This window comes from Caenorhabditis elegans, chromosome II (genome assembly GCF_000002985.6).
Source record: "Caenorhabditis elegans chromosome II".
In the NCBI taxonomy this organism is placed as follows: domain Eukaryota; kingdom Metazoa; phylum Nematoda; class Chromadorea; order Rhabditida; family Rhabditidae; genus Caenorhabditis; species Caenorhabditis elegans.
The window spans coordinates 9954474-9974978 of NC_003280.10; the positions used below are offsets into that span (position 1 = coordinate 9954474).

At 38.1% G+C, this 20505-nt stretch overlaps 6 protein-coding genes and 3 non-coding genes across 12 annotated transcripts; 4 read left to right on the forward strand and 5 right to left on the reverse strand.

Annotated features, from left to right (window-relative positions):
• The first annotated feature begins 711 nt into the window (after positions 1–711).
• egl-43 (Zinc finger protein egl-43) lies at positions 712–8522 on the forward strand. Of its 3 annotated transcripts, NM_001027117.6 has the most exons (10): positions 712–832; positions 2540–2641; positions 2697–2827; positions 4115–4276; positions 5277–5391; positions 5827–6012; positions 6466–6563; positions 6714–7218; positions 7356–7427; positions 7540–8522. In NM_001027117.6, exons 1-10 carry the CDS (start codon positions 713–715, stop codon positions 7678–7680), a joined length of 1632 nt encoding a protein of 543 aa, NP_001022288.1. In that variant the 5' UTR covers position 712; the 3' UTR covers positions 7681–8522. The 3 variants fall into 3 exon arrangements, 2 of the variants coding, with proteins under 2 accessions (NP_001022288.1, NP_001359539.1); NR_002363.2 differs by having other exon boundaries at positions 713–832; positions 2697–2874; positions 7356–7680; NM_001373787.1 differs by lacking the exon at positions 712–832 and having other exon boundaries at positions 2538–2641; positions 7540–8505.
• On the reverse strand, positions 8494–12626 carry dtmk-1 (Thymidylate kinase). The gene is made up of 5 exons (NM_063750.6): positions 12566–12626; positions 12392–12511; positions 12238–12344; positions 12099–12189; positions 8494–8984 (listed from the first exon to the last, which is right to left on the reverse strand). Exons 1-5 carry the CDS (start codon positions 12606–12608, stop codon positions 8689–8691), a joined length of 657 nt encoding a protein of 218 aa, NP_496151.1. The 5' UTR covers positions 12609–12626; the 3' UTR covers positions 8494–8688.
• On the forward strand, positions 9599–9704 carry R53.10. Its single transcript, NR_051561.1, has one exon. It is a non-coding gene; the product is annotated as an Unclassified non-coding RNA R53.10 (non-coding RNA).
• Positions 12627–12803: 177 nt separating the features above from the next.
• R53.4 (Putative ATP synthase subunit f, mitochondrial) lies at positions 12804–13576 on the reverse strand. Its single transcript, NM_063751.10, has 3 exons — positions 13459–13576; positions 13151–13394; positions 12804–13104 (listed from the first exon to the last, which is right to left on the reverse strand). The coding sequence occupies exons 1-3, from the start codon at positions 13572–13574 to the stop codon at positions 13003–13005; spliced, it is 462 nt and encodes a 153-aa protein (NP_496152.1). The 5' UTR covers positions 13575–13576; the 3' UTR covers positions 12804–13002.
• A 327-nt stretch (positions 13577–13903) lies between these two features.
• Positions 13904–14069, reverse strand: R53.9. The gene has a single exon (NR_051562.1). It is a non-coding gene; the product is annotated as an Unclassified non-coding RNA R53.9 (non-coding RNA).
• Positions 13981–14110, forward strand: R53.11. The gene has a single exon (NR_051563.1). It is a non-coding gene; the product is annotated as an Unclassified non-coding RNA R53.11 (non-coding RNA).
• An 89-nt stretch (positions 14111–14199) lies between these two features.
• psf-1 (putative DNA replication complex GINS protein PSF1) lies at positions 14200–15157 on the forward strand. The gene is made up of 6 exons (NM_063752.6): positions 14200–14306; positions 14353–14417; positions 14486–14561; positions 14613–14702; positions 14748–14957; positions 15038–15157. The coding sequence occupies exons 1-6, from the start codon at positions 14208–14210 to the stop codon at positions 15101–15103; spliced, it is 606 nt and encodes a 201-aa protein (NP_496153.2). The 5' UTR covers positions 14200–14207; the 3' UTR covers positions 15104–15157.
• Positions 15147–16015, reverse strand: R53.5 (Peroxiredoxin-like 2A). Its single transcript, NM_063753.6, has 4 exons — positions 15827–16015; positions 15650–15781; positions 15386–15605; positions 15147–15341 (listed from the first exon to the last, which is right to left on the reverse strand). The coding sequence occupies exons 1-4, from the start codon at positions 16010–16012 to the stop codon at positions 15220–15222; spliced, it is 660 nt and encodes a 219-aa protein (NP_496154.1). The 5' UTR covers positions 16013–16015; the 3' UTR covers positions 15147–15219.
• A 561-nt stretch (positions 16016–16576) lies between these two features.
• aakg-5 (CBS domain-containing protein) lies at positions 16577–20231 on the reverse strand (the record flags this gene model as incomplete). 2 transcript variants are annotated; one of them, NM_182171.4, is made up of 4 exons in its annotated part: positions 16577–17242; positions 17352–18175; positions 18387–18695; positions 18780–19062. In NM_182171.4, the coding sequence occupies 4 exons, from the start codon at positions 18949–18951 to the stop codon at positions 17081–17083; spliced, it is 1467 nt and encodes a 488-aa protein (NP_871971.1). In that variant the 3' UTR covers positions 16577–17080. The 2 variants fall into 2 exon arrangements, with proteins under 2 accessions (NP_871971.1, NP_496155.1); NM_063754.6 differs by lacking the exon at positions 18780–19062 and adding an exon at positions 20144–20231 and having other exon boundaries at positions 16645–17242.
• Positions 20232–20505: the final 274 nt, after the last annotated feature.

Sequence of the window (20505 nt, forward strand, 5' to 3'; positions counted from 1 at the left end):
CGATTGGCTGATGGGCGTGTCGTCTTCCATCTCTTCCACCCGCCCACTTTTTGAGACAGGAGAGGCTCTCGCTCCTCTCGCATCCACAAATGGAAGGCGCCTCTTTCCATCTTCCTTTCTTTTTTTTCTGGTTAGTTGAAGTATCCTTAAAGTATCTTGACGTTTTTACTATATATGACTTCTGGAGAGACATTCGAGTTTTTGGATCAAATATAGAATGTCAAATTTTGAAGAGCAATCTTCTCATATGTCAATTTTTCAATAAAATTGTATCCTACATTGTGGTGGTGTAGAACCCTCAAAAAATAATCTCTAAATTAAGAATTTCTTGATTTTAAAACTGACTAGCAAATTTGTCATGAAAAATCTCAAACGAATTTCCTACAGTTCATCTACCAAATGAATTGGGCTTGTAAACTTTTTCACCATCTACTAAAAAATTCAATAAAATAATAATCTCTTCCCAAACTACACCTCCCTCCAATATCTCTCAGCTTACTCCTAACTCCTATCCCAAATTCGTACATCTACCGTACCATTCCTCCTCCCTGTTCGTTCTCAATGACAAAGCCAGCCTTGAACAGCCATATCCAACTTTTTCGTTGCATTGTTCTCGTTCACAAGATGTATTACTCATCTTTCGCCCCAAAACTGTTCTTGTAATTTGTACAGTTCTTGTTTCTTCCCACGTACAGTTTCCTAAGTTTTCAGGATGAGCATCGACACAGACTTCCTCACGAGTGTTGAGGTAAAGGAGGATGAGCTACATGGAAATGTGCTCATTGCAGTAACTCAAATTGCACTCGGAAGGACCATCGGTGTGATTGATAAGGTGAGCTTTTGGTGTACAATTTTTACGCCGTAGACATTGTCTTAGAGGTGTCCGCTAGAAAAAGAAGTATAAGCTTATTCCCGGGCGTCTAAAAAACTCCACCGGAAAAAATACAGGTCGCTTGAACTGAAATATCTTATAGCTTGAGTAACCTATGAAATAAGCTTTCAGATGTTACACTCATATTTTGTTAGTTAGTAGTTATATGATAACAGTAATTTTAGGTTGTAATTGATAAAATAATGACTTTTTTAAATTAACAAAACTTTTTTTAAAATATTTTTACAAGCATTTTAAATTGATACCTTGGTGCCTAATCTACCTAATCTACAGTACCTTCGCCAACATTTTCAAATCCTTTCCTAATGATTCAACGTTCGAATTACAAATTCTTCCCAGAACCCAAAACCGCAATTATCGGGACCCTGAAATGTTTGGCGCCATGTGTTCCTCCCTGCTTCTTCTCCTCAAAAATTCCTTACACCTGTCTTTCCACCTTTCCCGCTCCCCCCGTCCATTACCACTTTGTTAACCTTGGGGGCACACTAGTAACCATTACATTAGGATTTACAAATCGGAACACCTGGTGCCTTGGTGGATGGGGGATCCGAGATGGGAAAAGAGACTCGATGATCGACTGTAATTGATGAATACAGTCGCTGATGGGAAAATGGATAATTGCTAGGTTTCCATAGGAAGAAGAATTTGAGGAGCTCTATCAATAAAGGAGAGGGATTGAATCCGTTGATCAAGCCGTCAATTTCCTACTGTAGCTGTCGTCGTTATCCAACTTCGTCACAATTCCATCATTGAATTAGTGTATTTCCCCCAGTTGTTTATCATCTAGAGCCGGCGACGGGTCTCTCACACTGATTGGCTTATCACGCACGCACACCACATCAAGCGGCAGTCACTCAGAATCAGAAGCCACTGAAGAAAAAGTTCATCATCTTTTGCGAGAGAGCCACTGATTGCTTATGGTTGCTTGGTGAAGGCAAACCACCTGCTCTCACAGTGGGAAAATTAGATTCCAGAAGCGATAGAGAGAGCGACAGCTCCTGCTTCTTCTTATTAGATATTGATGGGTTTTTGGGCTGAAGCTCACGGAGCACAGAGAGTGGTGAGTTGGCCGAAATGAAATAAGATTTTTTCGAGAATGAGTTTAGAATGTGTGCGATTTGTGAAATAATTGAGGGAGGAAACCCAGTACGCCCAACAAAACCCTTGTTGAGGTACTAAACTGTTTCTGCGAAGATCTGTGGGAAAATATACAGAGATTGCAGGAAAAATAATGCAGTCTTGTAACTGGTGTCACACGGTGTGACGCGCGTGACGTCATCTTTTTCCAGTCCGCAATATATCAAATGAAGTGAAAACTTAAAATTTGGATATGCAGTTTTGAAGAACGCATCGCCAAATACAGGGATTCTTGAAACTTTAATTTTTTATAACTATTCGTGTCCATTTTTTGTAAAATTAAGTCCGAAGAGACATCACCGTTGTCTTACAAGCGGTCATAGAGAAACCTACCCAGCGTGCCAATCGTTTCTTTAATCCATGTTATCACGAGGCCGTCGAAGGTCACCTTTCAGGCAGGCATACATTTTTTTACTACGATTTATGTAGATCCTAGATTCTACACTCATCATTTAGAAAAAGTACTAAAAACAATCACTTACATTAATTTTATAAATATTATTATTTTAGGCTACACCGAATGATTCGAATGCTCTTCTCATCTTGAACCTGATTAAGGAAGCTGATGACGGAGAAGATGCCAATATTTGTATGAGGCAGGAGGATAGAAAGGTGATTATTAGATAAATTTAATGAGGAAGTTATCTAACTATAAGAAAAATTTCAGACTTTTCTACAAACCAGTAAGATTATCAATATTGGAGAGCGTCTTCTTCTACAAAGACTGTCCGAAGAGGAGTGTGATGAGGAGGATCAGGATGATCTTGAGAATTTAATTTTGTTAAAAGATGAAGATCGGTGAGTATGACCCTTGAAAGAAACAAGAAAAAGAGCATGCTAAAAAGGTATGATTTTTCTCACCTTTGAAATTGGAACGATAACTGAACAAGTTGCAAAAACTGTAATTTTCCGGAATTTTTTCTATGATTTGAAGTTCTGTGTTGCTATACATAGAAGGATGTTTGAATTACACATAAAACAATTTCTAAAAAGCAGATTGAGTATACCTTTAATTTTTGAGTTGTTGAGATCAGCGTTAAAAAATTTCAAACCGGTTTTGTCGGTCTTACACAGGCGAATATTCGAAAATAAATCTCGATTTCTAACGGAAAAGTAACGGAAGAAAGATGTGAATCTTCATGAAAATCTTCTGTCATTTTCTTCTCATCGTCCTACTTTCTAACTCCCGTCGTTTTCTCGATAGTTTTCACTGGCGCGGTGAAAGTAACGGATTTCCGATAAGAGCACATCCTTCAGCATCTCCAAGTGAAGCCCGCCCGCTTTTTTTGTGTCCCGTTCATTTACATATAGATTCTACCGCTTCTGGATGACAAATTCGTGTCGGTTTCCGGAGGAGCCCTTTTTTGGGTATTTGAGCCCCTCAAAGGAAATCGTTGATTTATTTTGAGGGGTGTGCATCGGGGGAAGGAAGCGGATCTAGATTTTGCATCTTTTTTGAGAATCAATCGTTTTTTTTGCGGAAAATATAAATTTTTATCTTTTTTTCCGAAATCTTTATATCGCTAACTTAATTTGTGTTATTACCATCTTTTCTATGTTTCTTAAATTTTTAGACGATGATTCCTTGGTATCCCAAAAGTTTAGGTTTCAATTTTTACGTTAGACCTTGAACTTGCCCGATTAGATTTGAAAAGTTTGGGTTAATTTTAATATTTAATAGATTTTTCTAAATCGTTATTCGTATCAAACTATCTAGACATTGCACTTTACACTAGAAAGAATAACACAAAATTCAACTATCAAGTTTATGAAAAAGCTAAAAATTAAAATGAAAACATATTTTTATTTTAGTCATGAACTTTCATTATTCACCACATTAAAAAAGAGTTCTGTAAATTTTAAGAACAAAAATTGAAACTACGGAATATTCAAAAAAACATAACTTCATGCGTGTTTACATTTTTTGATAAAGCCAATAACATCCAAGATTCCAAAACTGCCTAACTTAAAAAGCGAGTAGCCAAACTAATTGTGTTATACGGTTTTGCTATATGATAGTATTAAAAACGTATTATATTTTTTGAGGCACTGTTTTTTAACCTTTCGAAAATCAACCATTTTCAGGCCGGACAGTACTCAAAGCTGCACAAAGAGCAGCAGTGAAGACAGCAATCTAAACGGTTTCGAGGAGTATATTCGAGAACACGGCGAACTTGTACCTGGTCAAACGCCTCCCGACGGATCACACAAGTGTGGAGTTTGTCCAAAGAGTTTTTCAAGTGCAAGGTGAGTTCGTTGAAAAAAAAAGTCGGAAAAGTTATTGGCAAGGTATATCATGCTAATGCACTCTCTCAACTGTTGTATTTTAGCAGGTGTTTGAAAGTGTTTTGTCTATTTATGCGTCTCTGTTTGTATGTTTTCATACCGTAGTCACCCTTCTCTATTCCATTAGAGGGAGGATCATTTGTGGCATAGAGACACGGAGCCCTCTATTTGCTCATCATTTTCCCGCCTTCCTCTTGAAGAAGTGGAAGGAGAAGCTCTTCTATGCTCAGGTAGAATGCTTGAAACCAGTGCTCCAGAGACTCAGGAAATTGGATCCAGGGAGGAAATGAAGATATTCTGGAGAAGTGGCTTCTTCATAATATATATTTTCTTTGTCTTGCATTTCCTAAGATATGAGAACCCGTTTACAGAGTCCTTTTATAGAATTTTGGTTTTTATAATAGAGATGTATGGAAACCGGGCAAAGTTAATTAGGATTCTTACAGCCAACAAGAAAATTTTAAGATAAGTAACGACCAAAACTTGAGCGGAGTTGAAAGTTCAGTGCATTACAATTGAAGTTTTTATTTATTATTTATTTATCTTGGGCTAGAATAGATGGAGCATCTTCACAGGACTGGACTTATATAATGGCTATCTGCCTGCCTGCCTACCTGCCTTTCGTTTTATTTATACTGTATTTGCGCAATATAAACTCATGCATTTCTATTTGTTAGAAGTTAAAAAAAACAATATTTAGAAAACGTTCACATGTACTTTGATAGTTGGCTCGCATGTTGGCAGAAGGCAGGCACAGGGAACCCTGAAGGCACTTAGGCAGGTTCGCTGGACAAAATACCTGCTGATTGTGCTGATTTATTTTCACTAATATAATCAGATATGAAACATGGACAATTGGGTACAATACTAATAGAGGGTGTACTGCTATATAACTTCTCCGAATCAAAACTTAACAGTCATTCACATTCACTATCACGTGTTATCAATCAATTTTTTTCAGCGGTCTCAAACAACACTCTCATATTCATTGCTCCTTAAAGCCGTTTCGGTGTCATTTGTGTCCAAAGTCCTACACACAATTCTCAAATCTGTGCAGGCACCGGAGAGTTCATTCAGTGAGTTATTAATTTAGAGTTTCTAAGAATAAACTGAGCACTGTAATAATCTATCGTGCAATGCTCCTGGGCTAAGAGTCCTTAAAGAGAGGATATAAAACTGAATAAACCCCATAATCTCACAACAGGGGGGAAAACTCGAGGCGTGGTCAAGAAGGTTATTGTCCTCTGTACTAATAAAAACGGAAACGATTTCAATGATGTGCCCCCACCTGAGGTGGTCCCTTCCTTAATTGTTTACCCCGTGAGAAAAGTGCAAGGAGCCATGATGCTCCGCCCTCTTTCTTCTCAACCAATAAGACACGCGCGCCGCCCATCCCTCGTGCATCTTCCCTTTGGGGTGTGTCACAGGGCTCATTCTTGTGACGTGCGCTTCCCACCTTTACCAGTGTGTTATCAATCTCCGTCTTATTCATTAGTGAATAAATATTCCAGGACGGTTGGACGTGCCCAACGTGTCAAAGTCAGATGCCATCACAAGCGGCACTAACGAAGCATCGACCAGTTTGCGAGATGACTGCACTCTACAAACCATTGATGGCGCAACTTGCCGGATTGAGCGGAGCAGGTGGATTAGGTTCCGTGCCATATTGGCCACATATACTTCAAATGGCAACACAGGTTAGTTATTATTTTGAAAACTCAACTATAGATACCGTCTCCCCTATTACTATTGCATCCCATTATTCAACTTTGACGCTTTATATTTCAGTTTCCGTTTGTCCTACATGAAAATGATCAATTGGCCAATTTTTTATTATTTCTTTCTCTATAGTTTTGTAGTTGATAAAATAATCAAATCGTCATAATGAACCGAGATATAGCATTTCAAAGTGAAATAGTGGGCTGCAATAGAGGAAATAAGGTAATTTTCCCTCACCCCCTTGACTATACAACACTCTTGAGAGTATCCATGGACAACAATCATCGTACCTTAATTAACCTACCTTAAGCCTCCTCCCAACCTCTCCATCTCTTCCGTTCAATATGATACCTTCATTTCCCGCATCTCGGGGGCTTAATCCTCTTTCCTTCTCTTCCTCAAGCGGCTAATGAACATGCACTCATTTTCAGGCACCACATTTCCCGCTTGCTTTTCTTGCCGCCAATCCAGAAGCGTACAAACTGATGCAGCAGACGACGTGTGCATCTCCAGATGCCGAGTGTTCCAGGTTTGTGAATGATTTATATGGTGAATCAAAAAAAAAGTGGAGTAGTTCTCTTACTCTTATCAATAATTGATTTATTCTATTCACTCTTTAGTACTAGTGAGAAGCTAATATATTGTATAGAAAACACAAAAAAAAATCAATTTATTCCAGTGGACATGCCAGTGAATCTTCACCAACTACAACTGAACCAGTCGACCTAACAGCTACACCAAAACCTCCTTCGACGTCTGAAATGGAAACTACATCAAAGTCCGACGATGGAGAGGATCGTGACAGCATCGGAGACTCTGGGAATGATGATGATGATGACTCAGAAGCTGGAGTTCTAGATGAGTCGTCCACAACAACGTCAACGAAAAAGCGTCCGACATCTCACACAATTTCCGACATACTCGCTGCTCCACAACTCGGTGCTCAGGCTTTGAATTCGACGTTCCTTGGCATGCTTCAGCGCTCGCTTAATTATAATCCAGCAGTTCCATCGCCTCACTCATTTCTAAGAGCAATGAGCGGAGCAAAAGCATCATCATCACCAAGCTCGAGCAGTGGAAGTGGAAAGGATAGGTACACGTGCAAGTTCTGTCAGAAAGTGTTCCCAAGATCAGCGAATTTGACAAGACATTTAAGGACACATACAGGAGAGCAGCCTTATAAGGTAAGCATTTTGGTTTTGAAAGTAGCAGTGCGCACTTGTCTTCGCGTTTAAGACGCTTGAGCTCTTAAAAAAATTATTTTTTATCAGTCAAATTGTTAGTGTGTGAATCATAACAGTAATTCTAAAATATTTTACAGTGTCAATATTGCGAGCGAAGCTTCTCAATCTCCTCCAATTTGCAACGCCACGTTAGAAACATTCATAATAAGGTAAGCCATCTCTAACAGTTTCCCATTGCTACAGTAACCCCCCGCAACTTCCCCATGTACTTTCTCCAACTCTCTCTAGTCCCCCATTCTTTCCATCTGTTCGTGTTTGTAGCCGAACACCTCGCTGACACCCCACAATCATCATCGTCAACGAAGTCTGCACAATTCAACCTCAACCTCCACTACTACTACTACCGTCCATCATCCTCTTCTTCATCTTCCAGGAACGTCCGTTCCGGTGCCAAAAGTGTGAGCGCTGCTTCGGTCAGCAGACAAATCTCGACAGACATCTCAAAAAGCACGAACAGGCCGCTGAGCTTCTTCCAGATATTCCGCACCTCACGGCCGCATTTATGAAGATTGTCTAGTCTAAATTGTTCTAATTTTTCTTTTTTGAATATTTTTTGGAATCTGATAGATTTAAATTTGATATTCCTAATGGGAATATTAGGAAAGCGGAAAATATTGATTAGCCGTAACATTTTCAGATTTCCAAAAATAATCACATGTCCCCTCTAGAAACCATTTATTTTTTTTCTAGAATTTTCCAAAACAAAACCGTTCCCTCTTCCCCGATCTTCCTCCTGCGATTCTTTCAACTAAACTTTTTTGTTTTGTTTGTCCCAGGCGCGAAATTTTGCGCCAAAAATACGGTACACGGTCTCGACACGGCAAAGTTTTATTGAATTAAAAGGTGTGCGCCTTTAAAGATTACTGTAAGTTAAAACTTTTCTGTGGAATTTTAATTGATTTTTAAAAATATATTTTATTTTTCAATCACAATTTTCAATCGGAAAAATATGAGAATTCTGAATTACAGTACTCTTTAAATATCGAAAATCTGTCGTTCCGAGGCCGGAAACCGTATTTTTAAAGCGAAAACCGAAAAATTTCGCGCCTGGATAATATATTTAATGCTTACATTCTATTTTTCTGTCTTCATTGAAAATTCGAAACACATTTCATTTCTCTCATTTCTTCAAACCAATCGATTGTTGACGGGATTTTCCCCTTCTTTTAGATGTTCCTTTAAATGTACATACCGTACCAGTGCTCTCTTTGAAATAAACAAGATGTTCTTTATTTTGTGCCAAGGATATTAATAAAATAAATAAATTAATGAATGAATAAATTATTCTTCAAATACATGAAATGGAATGTAAGATATTGCGAAATAGATCAATTATGGTTTGAAAAAGTGAAAGAGTTTGTAGATTTTTCAGATTATGAGAGGGTTTGGGATTCAGTTTATTTTCAGATTTCAGATTTTCTCCAGCGACTCGAATGGTTTCTCTCTATCGAGATTCTCGTAAATCCGAAAAACATTTTTTTCAACAGAATCCAAATCCCCATCAGCATTCACGGTTTTCCAGTAGGCATCATCCCGAAGAGTCGGCATCACAGCAGCAACCTTCTGTTGAATTGTTGCTGTCTCGAGGCGTTCCTCTCCGAATCCACCACGTTGAGCTGCAACTTCCGGGGAAACGTCAAAAAAGAGAACTGCGTCGGGTTTTGGAAGTCCAACGTCGGAAGAGCGGACCCATTGCTCGGGAAGACCTGGAAAAATAAAAAATTGAAACACTTATTCTTCAGAAATATTATTTTAAGAAACAATTTTTGTCTTACAATTAGAAAGTATTTAATACGACACTTTATTTTTAGCCTGCTAAATTCAAAAACATCAAGGCTGCTACAGTTTCCGTAAAGTTTGAACTTCCTGTATAGTTGATGCGTGGTGCATCAGTTCCTTTCGCTCTATTGGTTTTTGTGAACTTTTGAATTCTTATCAATTTGTCATTTAAAAAAAATCGAAAGTTCTGTTTGAGCCGGAAGGAAACACAAGAACTCGACAAACCATCACAAAAATTATTCTGATGATTTTTTTTCAGGGAACAACTTTTGACATTAATAGAAAAATGCATTCCATGGTTAAGCTTGTAAAGGGAGTTCCGTTTCTAGACATTTCATGACTCAAAATATTTCCAGTCTTCATTCTTCATATCATTTGAACTCGTCTGTCTGATCGACAGGTGAAGTGCTGATAAAATATATTTTAGGGGACAGAAGGAAGTATGCATTAGTGTAATGTTTTACTGAAGGGATTCACTAACTTTGTTCAATTCGAATACCGAGCAATTCGAATAGATGGAACGGAGGTATCTAAGTGCACACCAATACAAATCATCCAACTTTTCCTCTCTTCTCCGTTTCCTGTCCTTTCATGGACTGCAAAGAAGAAGGAATAGGCCAAGGTAAACATTCAATCTAAAAAGCAAGTGTGCCTCCTTTGGGGAGCAACACAGTGGCATTATTGTGAGAAGATTCGGAGAGACGACATGTTTGCTCCAAGTATGCACATGCGTATTTGTACGTCTGTTGGTTGGAGACGAAGACATGATGAATAACATACTGTCATAATAGGGCTCTTTTAAGTGGATCATCACAGTCATCGAGGTGTCAATAAGTCCCGGGAGGTGTGTTGGGAACACTGCCTTCTAGAAATAATAGGGGAGTTTTCTGAAGTCAGTTTTTTAAGAAGACTCACAGGGGATCTACTGAAACCCTAATAAACGAAGTTTGAATCTTCTTATATCATTGAGTATCGGGAATCCATTAATAGGAAGCAATATCCAGGATATCATTTATTCTCTTCCAGAGGACCAATATGAGACATTTAAGGAGAAGCAAACAAGCCGATGCCGCCTGCCGGAAGGCAATTATTATTATTAGTATCTCTTTCTTCTCATTCTTCCAAAACATAGAGACTCATAAATCTTCACTACCTGGAGCAAACGACAGCCGGCTGGGCCCTTTTGCAACAAGTTTAATTAGCCGCCGTATTGCGCGAGCGGCAGCATCTGAGAAGTATTGCCCTAGCACACACCGGACATCCTAATATGTTGTTCGTTCACCCCCGAAACGTCATCATAATCGGTCTGCGATGGAGAAGGAGCACCACATACACAATGATACATTAGTCAGTTATGAGTACCGATTGTCTGCCTGGTAGGGATTAAGGAGACGGTTCAGGTAACCTGAGATTATTCCAATTAGTGATGAATTAAGAGATGAACATATGTTTTACCGGTGGAAGCATAGGGTCAGCTTTCGCGACTATAAAATCAGTGTAGAAAACTTCAGGTGGCTCTTGGTTATATCAACGTCTTTGATGTGAACCCAAAAGCTAAAATAAGTCAAGAAGTCTTTGTTAAACTACTTATTAATACTTCATATTGACACCAATTAGGTACTTGAGTAACGACACGTGGCGCTGTCCTCTAATCACCTTGTCGGTGTCCTTTCCGAGATAATCTTCATAGGTCTCGCTATTCTCTAGTAAGTGCGCGAGCAAATGTTTTGATTACTATGTGGGGAGCCGCATTGAGCCGACAGGTTATCATCTATTGGTGAAGGTGTCTATTGGTTTGGCAAACAATAGCAAACAAAACGCGCCAAAATGATGGATGGGTGAACACCCTGATAAATCTACAATGATGATTGAATTACTAGGGATTCAGTTTAAGTTTTTCGAATATCAGAATGTACTCTTATTCCTCATGGACCTACATAAACCGGATGTTGCCAAATCTGGCTCTCTCTCAAGTAATCACTCAATGGAGCCTCTGTCCGTTTCCGTTTCCTTGCCATCATCTCCAAAATAGTTAGCTTCCTTCTCTTTCTCCGTTTTTTGTCAGTCTTCTTCTTCTACTTATTCTGCTTCTTCTATTCTTCCATAACAACTTCCTGCCCATCATCATCATCATCTTTTTTTGTTTGGTACGTCTCCAGAATGTCTCTTTTTGTCTCTTAGGTTAGAAAGATTCAAGAGGGACTTTTGTAGTCGATCTTCACTAGTTATTACTCTACATCCCTTCACTAATGAGTTTTCTAGTTCAAATATTCGTTGCAAACTTTTAAACTTTCAGATATCTCCGACTCAAAATTTGAATGACTTCGGATGCGTGAACCGTTTCTTTCCATCTCAGGAAAGGCGCACTTCCTCTCTATTCATTAGCTTGTCGCGCACCTGTTACCACAGGTACTCTCTTTTGAACGGCAGCAGCAGCAGCATCTCAAGACAATTATCGACAAGCAAACGGAACGGAGAGGAGCTAACGGAAGTGACAACAATAATTATAGGGTCAAATAAGGGCACCAGGAGATGAATTGGAGGGGTTTTCAACACCTTTTAGAGGTATTTAGGTAATGCAGAGGGTTGAATTAAAAATTCCCACTTTAGAGAACTCCTACTTAGAAAATGACCGAATATAATATTAAAACGTTTCAAAACATTTTTAGGAAGTTTTTTTACATTAACAATCAAACGTGGCTATAACTCAGTTCTCCAACTTTGAAAGCCGACCAAAACATGGGTTTCTTCTATTTTTTATTTCTGCAAACTCTACAATTATGTTTCAAATTTTTAATTTCAAATTTTTAAAAAAATATTTTAGGTGTTAAAATAGGTATGAAAAATTGAACTAATTTTTTTTAAATGCTAAAATTGTTCGTAAATTGACAGAAAATTTTTTTAAAAAAAGTTTTTAGTGTTTTATTATGATATTCGGTCTTTTTGGACTATAAAATCCCGTTCATAATTTAACTTTTATACTACTTTCTCTTTTAGAAACTAAAATCTATATAATTTATCGAATTTTTGAAAAATATTACCTTTAGCCAATGAATATGCAACTCCGCTATAGCAATACCGATCGCAGATCACATCGATTCCTTTAGCAATGTTGTCACGGATCATTTGATTCTGAAATTATTTTTTATTTTAATTTATATTCAATCTTCTATCTGAAACCTTTGAAAATCGATCAGCAGAGAAGAGTAAATGAAGTGCGTGCTCATCCATATCAATTTCTTTTCTGAGATATTGATCAATTAGCTTTCCAATTGAAGAGGAACGATCTGAATTTTTGAAAATAAAAAAATATTTTTTAATTCTCTAGTTAAACCTGGAAAAGCTTGAAGAACGGCTGATGGGGAAGATGAAGCATCTCCGGATTCTGTGGATTTTTTGTTGATGGACTCAACGAGTCGCTTGGCTTGTGTCGACTTGCCGGACCGATCGAGCCCTGTTAAAATATTAAAATATTGATATTTCTTTAAAATTAAGCTAAATCAAATACCTTCGAATACAATCAGGAGCCCTCGTTTCTGATCAGTAGCCATAGGTGAAGAGATGAGGCTCTGGAAATAAGACAGCATGGAGAAATATAAAATAAAATAGAAACATGAAGACGCGCTTCTATAGAATCGGAACTTTAGATCTACAGATTCAAATCTAAAGATAAAGCCGACAGCGAAAAAATCCAGAAAATCGCATCGGCTATCTAACCTTCTTCTTAATATTTCTATTCAACCGATCCATACACTATTTATTCTCTCATAGAAAAAAGACACAAACGGACAAAATCGATAGGGGACTAAATTAACAGAAGACGTCTCGAGAATGAGATGAATTGGGGGAAAAAAGAATACGAAAAAATCGGATGGCTGTTTCGTCCTCCCCCAGCGACAGAGTTTGTATGTGGAGCTTTGAAGAGTAGACGAAATCGGATGGTGTCTACCAATGGTACATCGTCTTCTGGAAATCGACGTAACGGTGAGACTTGACGAGCCAATTGAGGAACGAGTAGGCGAAGATGAAGCGGAAGATTACCTTGACCTAAAAATAAAAAAAATTAGTATTTTTTTTTTAAATTTAAACGAACAGTGTTATTGTAGACTGGTCCTGAGTAATAGAGGTTGTGGACTCTCCAGATATTGCGCATGAACTCGTTGTAGAAGGCAGATGGGGTCTTCTCACGACGAGCCATCCAGGCTGGAAGATCTCCTAGCTTCACATCCATGAACTTGGTATCAAGCTTTCCGTAGTATCTCCAGTGGCAGTATGGTCCGTGAACGTTCTTGTTCCATCTCTTGTCGAACAATCCAACCTCGGTCTTGTTCAACACGCTAAAAATTATATCGGTTATTTTTGGAAAAGAATTTTATTCGTCGTTTTCAGACAATGACAAACCGGTTGTAGAAGAACACTCCGACACGCTCAACGGCGCGAGAGATCGGGATAAAGATCGCGTCCGGAACCCATGGTCTGAGTTGAGTGTGTGGTGGTGGAGGACGGAACCAGGCCATAACTGAAAATTCGAAGAATTAAAAAAATAAAAATAAACCAGATATTTAATTAAATAGTGAGAATCGAGTAACGATTAAGCCAAATAATCAATAAACAAGAAATTAATTAGAAAAACAACCAAAACAGGCATTTTGTTCAATTTAGCAAATATACACATGAATATCAGGAAGAATATACATTTAAAAAAGAACGTTCCAGCTCCAATAATCCTTAACTATGTGCTAAATATTGTTTTAAATATAAACATGTATTTTTGTAAACATTGATCATTATCGACCATGGGATTACGTTTCAGTAACGCCTAAAACGAATTTAACTCAGAATTTAGTGATATATTTGATTTTAGAAGAAATTAATTGAGTAAATAATGAAAAATCGTCAATATTCCACTTTTAAAAAATGCTTAAGAAAAATGTGTGCAGTTTTCAACGGGCGGCGATACATTTCGGCTAATCGCTGCGAGACCCATGGCCGTGGCCGAGTCTACAACTAGTTCACAAGAGCCGAAATGGTGGGAAAGTCGAGGACTTTAAATTTAATGTTTTTTATTTTCGAATTTAATATTTAAAATCAAGTATTTCCCTTTAAAATTTTATTTTTCAAATCAACTTTTAATTTTTGCAGTTCAAAAAATGAGTTCCGGCGATCAGAATCGAGGAGGCGTCGCCGACAAAGCACTACAACTTGTTTTAGAGATGAAAAGAAATCCAGATGTATTACCGCCTTATAACGTAAAATTATATCCTATTTTCTGCTTTAAATTTGAGTTCTTTTCAGACAGAACTTGTACGCCAATGTTATCAGAAAATCGATGAGTTGTTTCAAAAGAATGCTGCCGTCGTGTAAGTGATACATTTCGGAAGCGTACCGATTCGTTCGTGACTTCTTGATTTAAAATCATATTTTTCAGTGAAAAAATCCGTGCAGGACTCCCTCATGATTCTACGCTTCTTCAACCTCGTTTAGCTGCAATGTGCCATATTCGAGTAAGTCGAGAAGGTCGATTTTTGAAATATTGTAGTGGTTCAATTTTCCAGCGTTGCATGATGGCCTATGTGAACGAGAGGAAAAACAGGATTCGATCATTCAGATGGAAGTATGGAGGTGCTCTTCCCGCGTCTGTTAGGGTAATCGGTGCACATGATTAAAATTTGTCAACCATTATTTTTCAGAACGCCCTCTGCGATGCGGAAATTCAGTTTTTCAATGAGTATTCGAGCACATTGGCAAGATTCCAAAGCAATCTTGGAGAAGGTGGTGTTAATCTGCTGCTTCATTCTGCACCACCGAAGTCACTTTTTGTACAAGTTAGAGCTCTCGAGGATTATGGAGAATTTGAAACGTCAGATGGAACTCAAGTTCAGCTGTCCAAGGATAGTTTGGTAAGTCTTCGAATTTTTCTTTATTTGAAAAAAGAGAAATCCCGTTTTTAATTTTTTAAATAATGTATAACATTTTTCAGCACTCCCTTCCACGCCAAGACTGCGAAATGCTGATACGTCAGGGTGTTCTCGAGCTTGTTCATTGACTTGTTGTCGGTATTTTGTTTTCAACCTGTGATCTGTATAAATAGCTTCTTGTCAGTTTATTTTACAAAAAAAGTAGCCTCGTTTAATTAATTAAGAAAACACATAAGTTAAAAAATTATTTCGACTTCTCCGAGAATTTCTCGACGGCAGCACGAACTTCCTTGATATCGGCAGCATCTCCCCACTCCTTCTCCAAATGAGTGAACACGATGTCGTTGTTAGCAATCAAATAAACACCTGAACAATTATTATGAAAAAATAATTTTAATAATTTTTCGTACCTCCCAAAAGTCTTCCCTCTCCTTCCATGTTTCCCTCGACCTTGGCTTTCTTTGCTTTGTAAACATTCGAGTAAGTTCCGAAACGAAGAAATCCCATCCAAACTGGCAGCCAGCGTTCGTTTGGACCGTAGAAAGTGCGATCAGTGTCCAAATAGACATCACCGCCGGAGAACCAAGACTTGAACTCATTTGCTCCACGAGTCTCGTGCACAACGGCGGCCTGAAAGCAAAGTTTTAATTTTTCTATTTTGAAGGAGCGCTTACCAGTTCGATTCCTTTTTCCTTGAGCAACGGGAGCAGTGTGTGCAATTCAGCAGCTTCACGACGGCACAGCATACATCCCGGACGACGTACAGCCATCACCATGATCGGACCTTTCTTGAACAACGAGTCGGCCTGAAACTTCTCAAATAATTTTAATTTTAGAGTGAAAATGTTTACCGTAAACTGCTCATTTCTCTCCACAACTTCTTTTTCCTTCGGTCCACCACGAATTGGGACAAGTTTTGCGGCCGCCAAATGAGCAAAGGTTGGAGCAACAGCTCCGATTGTCAAATAAGTGGGAAGATTCGCGTAAACGAGAGCTCCGCCGAGAGCAGCGGCAGCTCCATAACCGAGAAATGCCATTTTCTGAAAGAAGAAGCTTTGGAAACTTGGAGTTATTCGAAAAAATGGTGACCACTTTGAAAATGCACATTAGAGACATTATTTTTGAATCGTCACAGCAAAATGAAATGCTCAGAAACTCGTAATTTAGTGAAATTCGCTATTACGGCCTTTTTTCAGTGTTTAGTTTTTTCTCAAATGAAAAGAAATTGAACTTAACATTTGGCTGACTAGTGAGTTCGTCGCGAGACCTATTCAGAATACTGTATGCGTCTTTAAAGTGAAGTGTTAAGTTTTGAAGTAATTATGATACAACTTTTTTTTCGTGGAAACTCAGTAAAAAATCGTCTAAAAATAAAAGAATAAAAAGAATTTCTGTTGGGAAAAGTTGTGTATGTGAAAAATGGTAAACAAGTTAGAGTGTAGTGTCTTATGGAAATAGTATGCAATTCTGAGAGAACGCATAGAAAAACGCTGATAAACACTTTTTGGTCGATGAGCTCTAGGCGTTCGAGTTTTTTTTTCTTCAAAAAACACCAGAAATCTCAATTAATCTGAATTAATCTGAAATATAAAATTTCTATGAACTTCAGATATCATTTTGTTCTGAAAATAATCACTCTACAACACATTGTTTTAAATACTCATTTGAAGAAGGAACAACTTCAGAATTCAAGAACAGTTGAAAATCGGGGGAAACATCAATTTGAAACAGGAAAAGAAGGAACAGAAGAAACCGAGAAAATAAGTACATTATTATGGAAGTGCATGTGATTTGTCAGGAGGCATGAAAAGTGAAATTTGGGGTTACAAATTATCCCCAAGAGGTAGCAGTAAAGCTCTAGGTGTTGTAAGAAGAGAAAAATGGGACCGAAATGATGCGGAAAAACCAAAAAAAAAAACAAGAATATGATTATTACAGGAAAATGGTAAACATTGAGCGAAACGATGAAGATTAACTGGGAGAAAAAAGCTAGGAAACGGTTGAAATTCTACTTATTTTAAACGAGGAATCGGGATAAATAATGAATGGAACAACGGAAATCGAGAAAATGCATGGATAAAACGGGGAATATTTATTGGGAAAATCTAAAGATTCTTCAGCTTGCTGCAGACATTTTCAGTGCTGCTCGAATTGGATTCCGGAGTGGGTGGCATCGCTGGCTCCTGTGATGGTTCTTCATCAGTTGTTGCCAATGGAGAACGAAGAATGTGTGATAGGAAATCTGTTAGAGAAATCACACCAATCGCCTGAAAATTATAAAGTTTTGAATAATTAGAATTGCTTTGGATTATTTATTTTTAGTTTAGAGATCCAGAGATCCTCTAAACTAAAATAAAAATGTTGTTAAATTTATACCTTTCCATTGTGAATAGCGAATGCACTTTGTGTGTCTCCTGCGAGTAATGTGTCTAGAACCTGCCCAACGCTGTCAGCCGACGAGATCAGTATTTGACTCTTACAGATGTGAAGAATATCAGACACTTTAGTCTCCTGAAGCCAACGCTTTGGTTCGATGAAGTTACGTGGAAGTGCCTTGCAAATATCTGTCTTCGTGATAACGCCGATCACATTTTGCTTGGAATCGACGACTGGAAGCGCGGAATAATGGAATCCTAACATATCCTCCATAGCTCTGTATACGGTTTCATTCTGAGAAATCACTGCAACATTCTCCCATGTTCCAATGGCAGACATTCCAATCGATTTGGACAGCCACTGTGCAAAGTGAAGACTTCTGTTTTGCTTGTGAATTGCTGCGATGACACGTCGAACAGAAATGATGTTGACAACTTCTTTCGCATCATCCAAGACCACGACTCGATGCAGACGATTCTGATGAAGTTCCTCGCAAAGATCCAGAATTTTCGACGAGATTGAGACACTGACCAGTTGATTTCCACTCAAGATATCCGAAGCTCTGAGAACTTGACCATCTGCCGGTGGTGTTTCGTTTCGGATCGCATTAAGGCAATCAGTGAGAGTTAGAATGTTTCTCTTCACATGACGAGCATCACTGGTATCCCAAACGATTAGAGTTGTGATGTTGTGATCTCTCATGATTCTGAATGCCCGGGTAGTAGGAGTCGATGCATCAATAATGATCACTTTTGAGTTGTTTGGGCAAAGTTCATACACATCCACGACTGACATGTACTGATGATAGGGATCCGTTTTTTGATCTGAAAATATGATTCTATAAAAATAATTTTTCTATTTGCTCAGACGAGAAATTTGCTCAAAATACAGTAACCCGTCTCGACAAGCTTTTAAAGAGTACTTGAAATTGAAGTTTGTAATTACATTACTCTTAGTGGTGTCGAGACCGGGTAGCGTATTTTTGATGCAAAAATTGCAAAACTTCGTGGTTGGGTAGAACAGTTAAAATCTAACCAATAACTCCAACGACATTGAACGAGATCGGACGAGACGTTTTCCTCAGAATCAACAAATCCGAACTATTGGATCGCGGTCTTCGGAATCCATTGTCATCATCGTAGAAGTGTGCATGTTTGTCTCGAAGATCGTAAACCGCTTCCACGTTGCACTCAGCCACCTGTACACGTCTTGTGGCTTCTGGACGACGGAACATACTGGCTCCTAGACTTCCGGTGCGTGGATGGATGAGATCACGAACTTGAGACAAAAACGATGGGCGGCGACCACTTGTCGAGTTACGACGTTGTTCGGATGCTGGTGTGTCTGGAAATAAATACTTTATTAAAATTCTAAGAGAAGTAAAAAAGGGAAATTTGTATTCTATTCAGAAGATTTTTGATAGCTTACTTATATTGTTATCCACCTCATTCTCCGCATCAACCATCACAACTTCTACCCGATTTGAAAACTGAACACTTTTAGGCCCTGCTGTAAGGCTTGGGATCGCTGAAACCACTGTTTCATTGACACGAAAATCCGTTGTTTCGGGATTTCTAGAATTAGTCAGTAGACGACGCATGATTTTATGTATCTGACCAAAACGAGGTCACTCGGCGGGCGTGGTTCAGAAGTGGGCGGAGTGGGGCTCGGACGAAGCGGAAAACAAGAAACATCTGGCGGTAAAGCTGTGAAGTTGAAAATATTGTGATATTCACAGAGACGGAGGGATCAGACAGAGAGTAAACATCGTTGTTTTCGAATATTCGACGAGACGACGATTGAAAAAACTGTGAAAATTTCTGTACTCTGTCTAGACTTCGACAGACCAAACAAGGCAATTTTCTCACAAACTATATATCGAGGAAGCATATATTTGCATTGTAGTTTTGTTCAAAACGAGGGACTTGATAGATCAGTGCTTGTTGGGTTCTCTGTTCCAATTTCTCTGCACCTTGATCTCTCACCTTATCCATTTCCAACAAATTGCACACATTCATATGACCTTCCAAAGTGTTATTGTGAGACGGAGAACGTGTGAAATGGCAGAATAAAATGTTTTTGTTATTGATCAAAGCTTAAGTGGACTGGATTACGGTAGAACAGATTTCGAGAACACTTTTCCAGAGTTCTCAGTTCCCACAATGAATGAATTCTGATGATCACAGAAAATCTGCATAGTTTTCTTGACGGAAATGTCTGTATGAATTTGGAACAAAAAGCTATATTTCGAAAAAGTCGAATAATTTTTTTTTACCATGATAGCTTTTTAAAATCTCCACCAGTTAAATAAATTCAAAATTACACTATTCCTTTAACGCCATTTTCTTGTTGAAAACACTCGTGATCAATGTGCCGGAACAGTTTTTTTTTTGAATTTCTTTTGATTTCGAGGTTTTTTGGTTTCATTGCATTCAATATAGTAACTATTTTATTTTCTCAAACTGTACTATTTGTCAATGAGTAGCCGCCTATTTGCACTGTTAAAAATTTTTGAACAGCTGTCCAGTACTAATTTTTTACGATTTTTCCCGTTTTTATGACTTGTTGTCTGATGATAAGAATCTCTTTGGCGGGGCGTCGAAAGTGATCAAAATTGCAGATAAGAATCGGGAAATATGAACTTTTCAGCTGATTTCAATGAAAATTATCGATTAAAATAGATGTAAATGTTTTAAACAAGGAAGAAAAATTACATCAGTAAACATACATGCCCAGGATTAAAATTAAAATTATTTTGAAAATATTTCAGCGTTAAAAAATGAAATACTAACCTGGTTTTGGTGATTTTGTGTAGGAATTCTTCGGAGAGCCTCCTGCTATTGGGTCACATCCTTTTTCTAACATTGTCAAGCGATTCATCTGGAAAATAAAAGCATTAAAGTGAAAAATCGGAAACAAAATTAGGATAAAAAATATTTGCGCGTAAGATGCTGGGTTGTGAGCCTCATGGTGTTTGCGGACAACTGCGGACTTTGTGCACCGTACTCCGTATTACTGTATTTAATTAAATTTAAAAATTAAAATTGAAAGTTTTTAATGAAAAAACGAAACATTTCTGCAACACAAGAAGAAAAAGAAACTCACTTTGAAAAGAGTAGAATATTACTAAAAGTTCTAATAATTCTGATGTTTT

Excerpts from the sequence above, each read along its gene's own strand:
- egl-43 (NM_001027117.6), top strand. The coding sequence starts at position 713 with ATGAGCATCGACACAGACTTCCTCACGAGTGTTGAGGTAAAGGAGGAT. Across the intron at positions 2,828-4,114 it reads TTGTTAAAAGATGAAGATCG|GCCGGACAGTACTCAAAGCT; the intron begins GTGAGTATGACC and ends AACCATTTTCAG. Across the intron at positions 6,564-6,713 it reads CCAGATGCCGAGTGTTCCAG|TGGACATGCCAGTGAATCTT; the intron begins GTTTGTGAATGA and ends AATTTATTCCAG.
- dtmk-1 (NM_063750.6), bottom strand. The coding sequence starts at position 12,608 with ATGGCTACTGATCAGAAACGAGGGCTCCTGATTGTATTCGAAG. Across the intron at positions 12,512-12,565 it reads GCTCCTGATTGTATTCGAAG|GGCTCGATCGGTCCGGCAAG; the intron begins GTATTTGATTTA and ends ATATTTTAACAG. Across the intron at positions 12,345-12,391 it reads CGTTCTTCAAGCTTTTCCAG|ATCGTTCCTCTTCAATTGGA; the intron begins GTTTAACTAGAG and ends TCAAAAATTCAG.
- R53.4 (NM_063751.10), bottom strand. The coding sequence starts at position 13,574 with ATGGCCTGGTTCCGTCCTCCACCACCACACACTCAACTCAGACCATGG. Across the intron at positions 13,395-13,458 it reads GGAGTGTTCTTCTACAACCG|CGTGTTGAACAAGACCGAGG; the intron begins GTTTGTCATTGT and ends TATAATTTTTAG. Across the intron at positions 13,105-13,150 it reads GACCAGTCTACAATAACACT|GTCAAGGTAATCTTCCGCTT; the intron begins GTTCGTTTAAAT and ends TTTTATTTTTAG.
- psf-1 (NM_063752.6), top strand. The coding sequence starts at position 14,208 with ATGAGTTCCGGCGATCAGAATCGAGGAGGCGTCGCCGACAAAGCACTA. Across the intron at positions 14,703-14,747 it reads CTCTTCCCGCGTCTGTTAGG|AACGCCCTCTGCGATGCGGA; the intron begins GTAATCGGTGCA and ends ATTATTTTTCAG. Across the intron at positions 14,958-15,037 it reads AGCTGTCCAAGGATAGTTTG|CACTCCCTTCCACGCCAAGA; the intron begins GTAAGTCTTCGA and ends AACATTTTTCAG.
- R53.5 (NM_063753.6), bottom strand. The coding sequence starts at position 16,012 with ATGGCATTTCTCGGTTATGGAGCTGCCGCTGCTCTCGGCGGAGCTCTC. Across the intron at positions 15,606-15,649 it reads AGGAAAAAGGAATCGAACTG|GCCGCCGTTGTGCACGAGAC; the intron begins GTAAGCGCTCCT and ends CTTTGCTTTCAG. Across the intron at positions 15,342-15,385 it reads AGAGGGAAGACTTTTGGGAG|GTGTTTATTTGATTGCTAAC; the intron begins GTACGAAAAATT and ends ATAATTGTTCAG.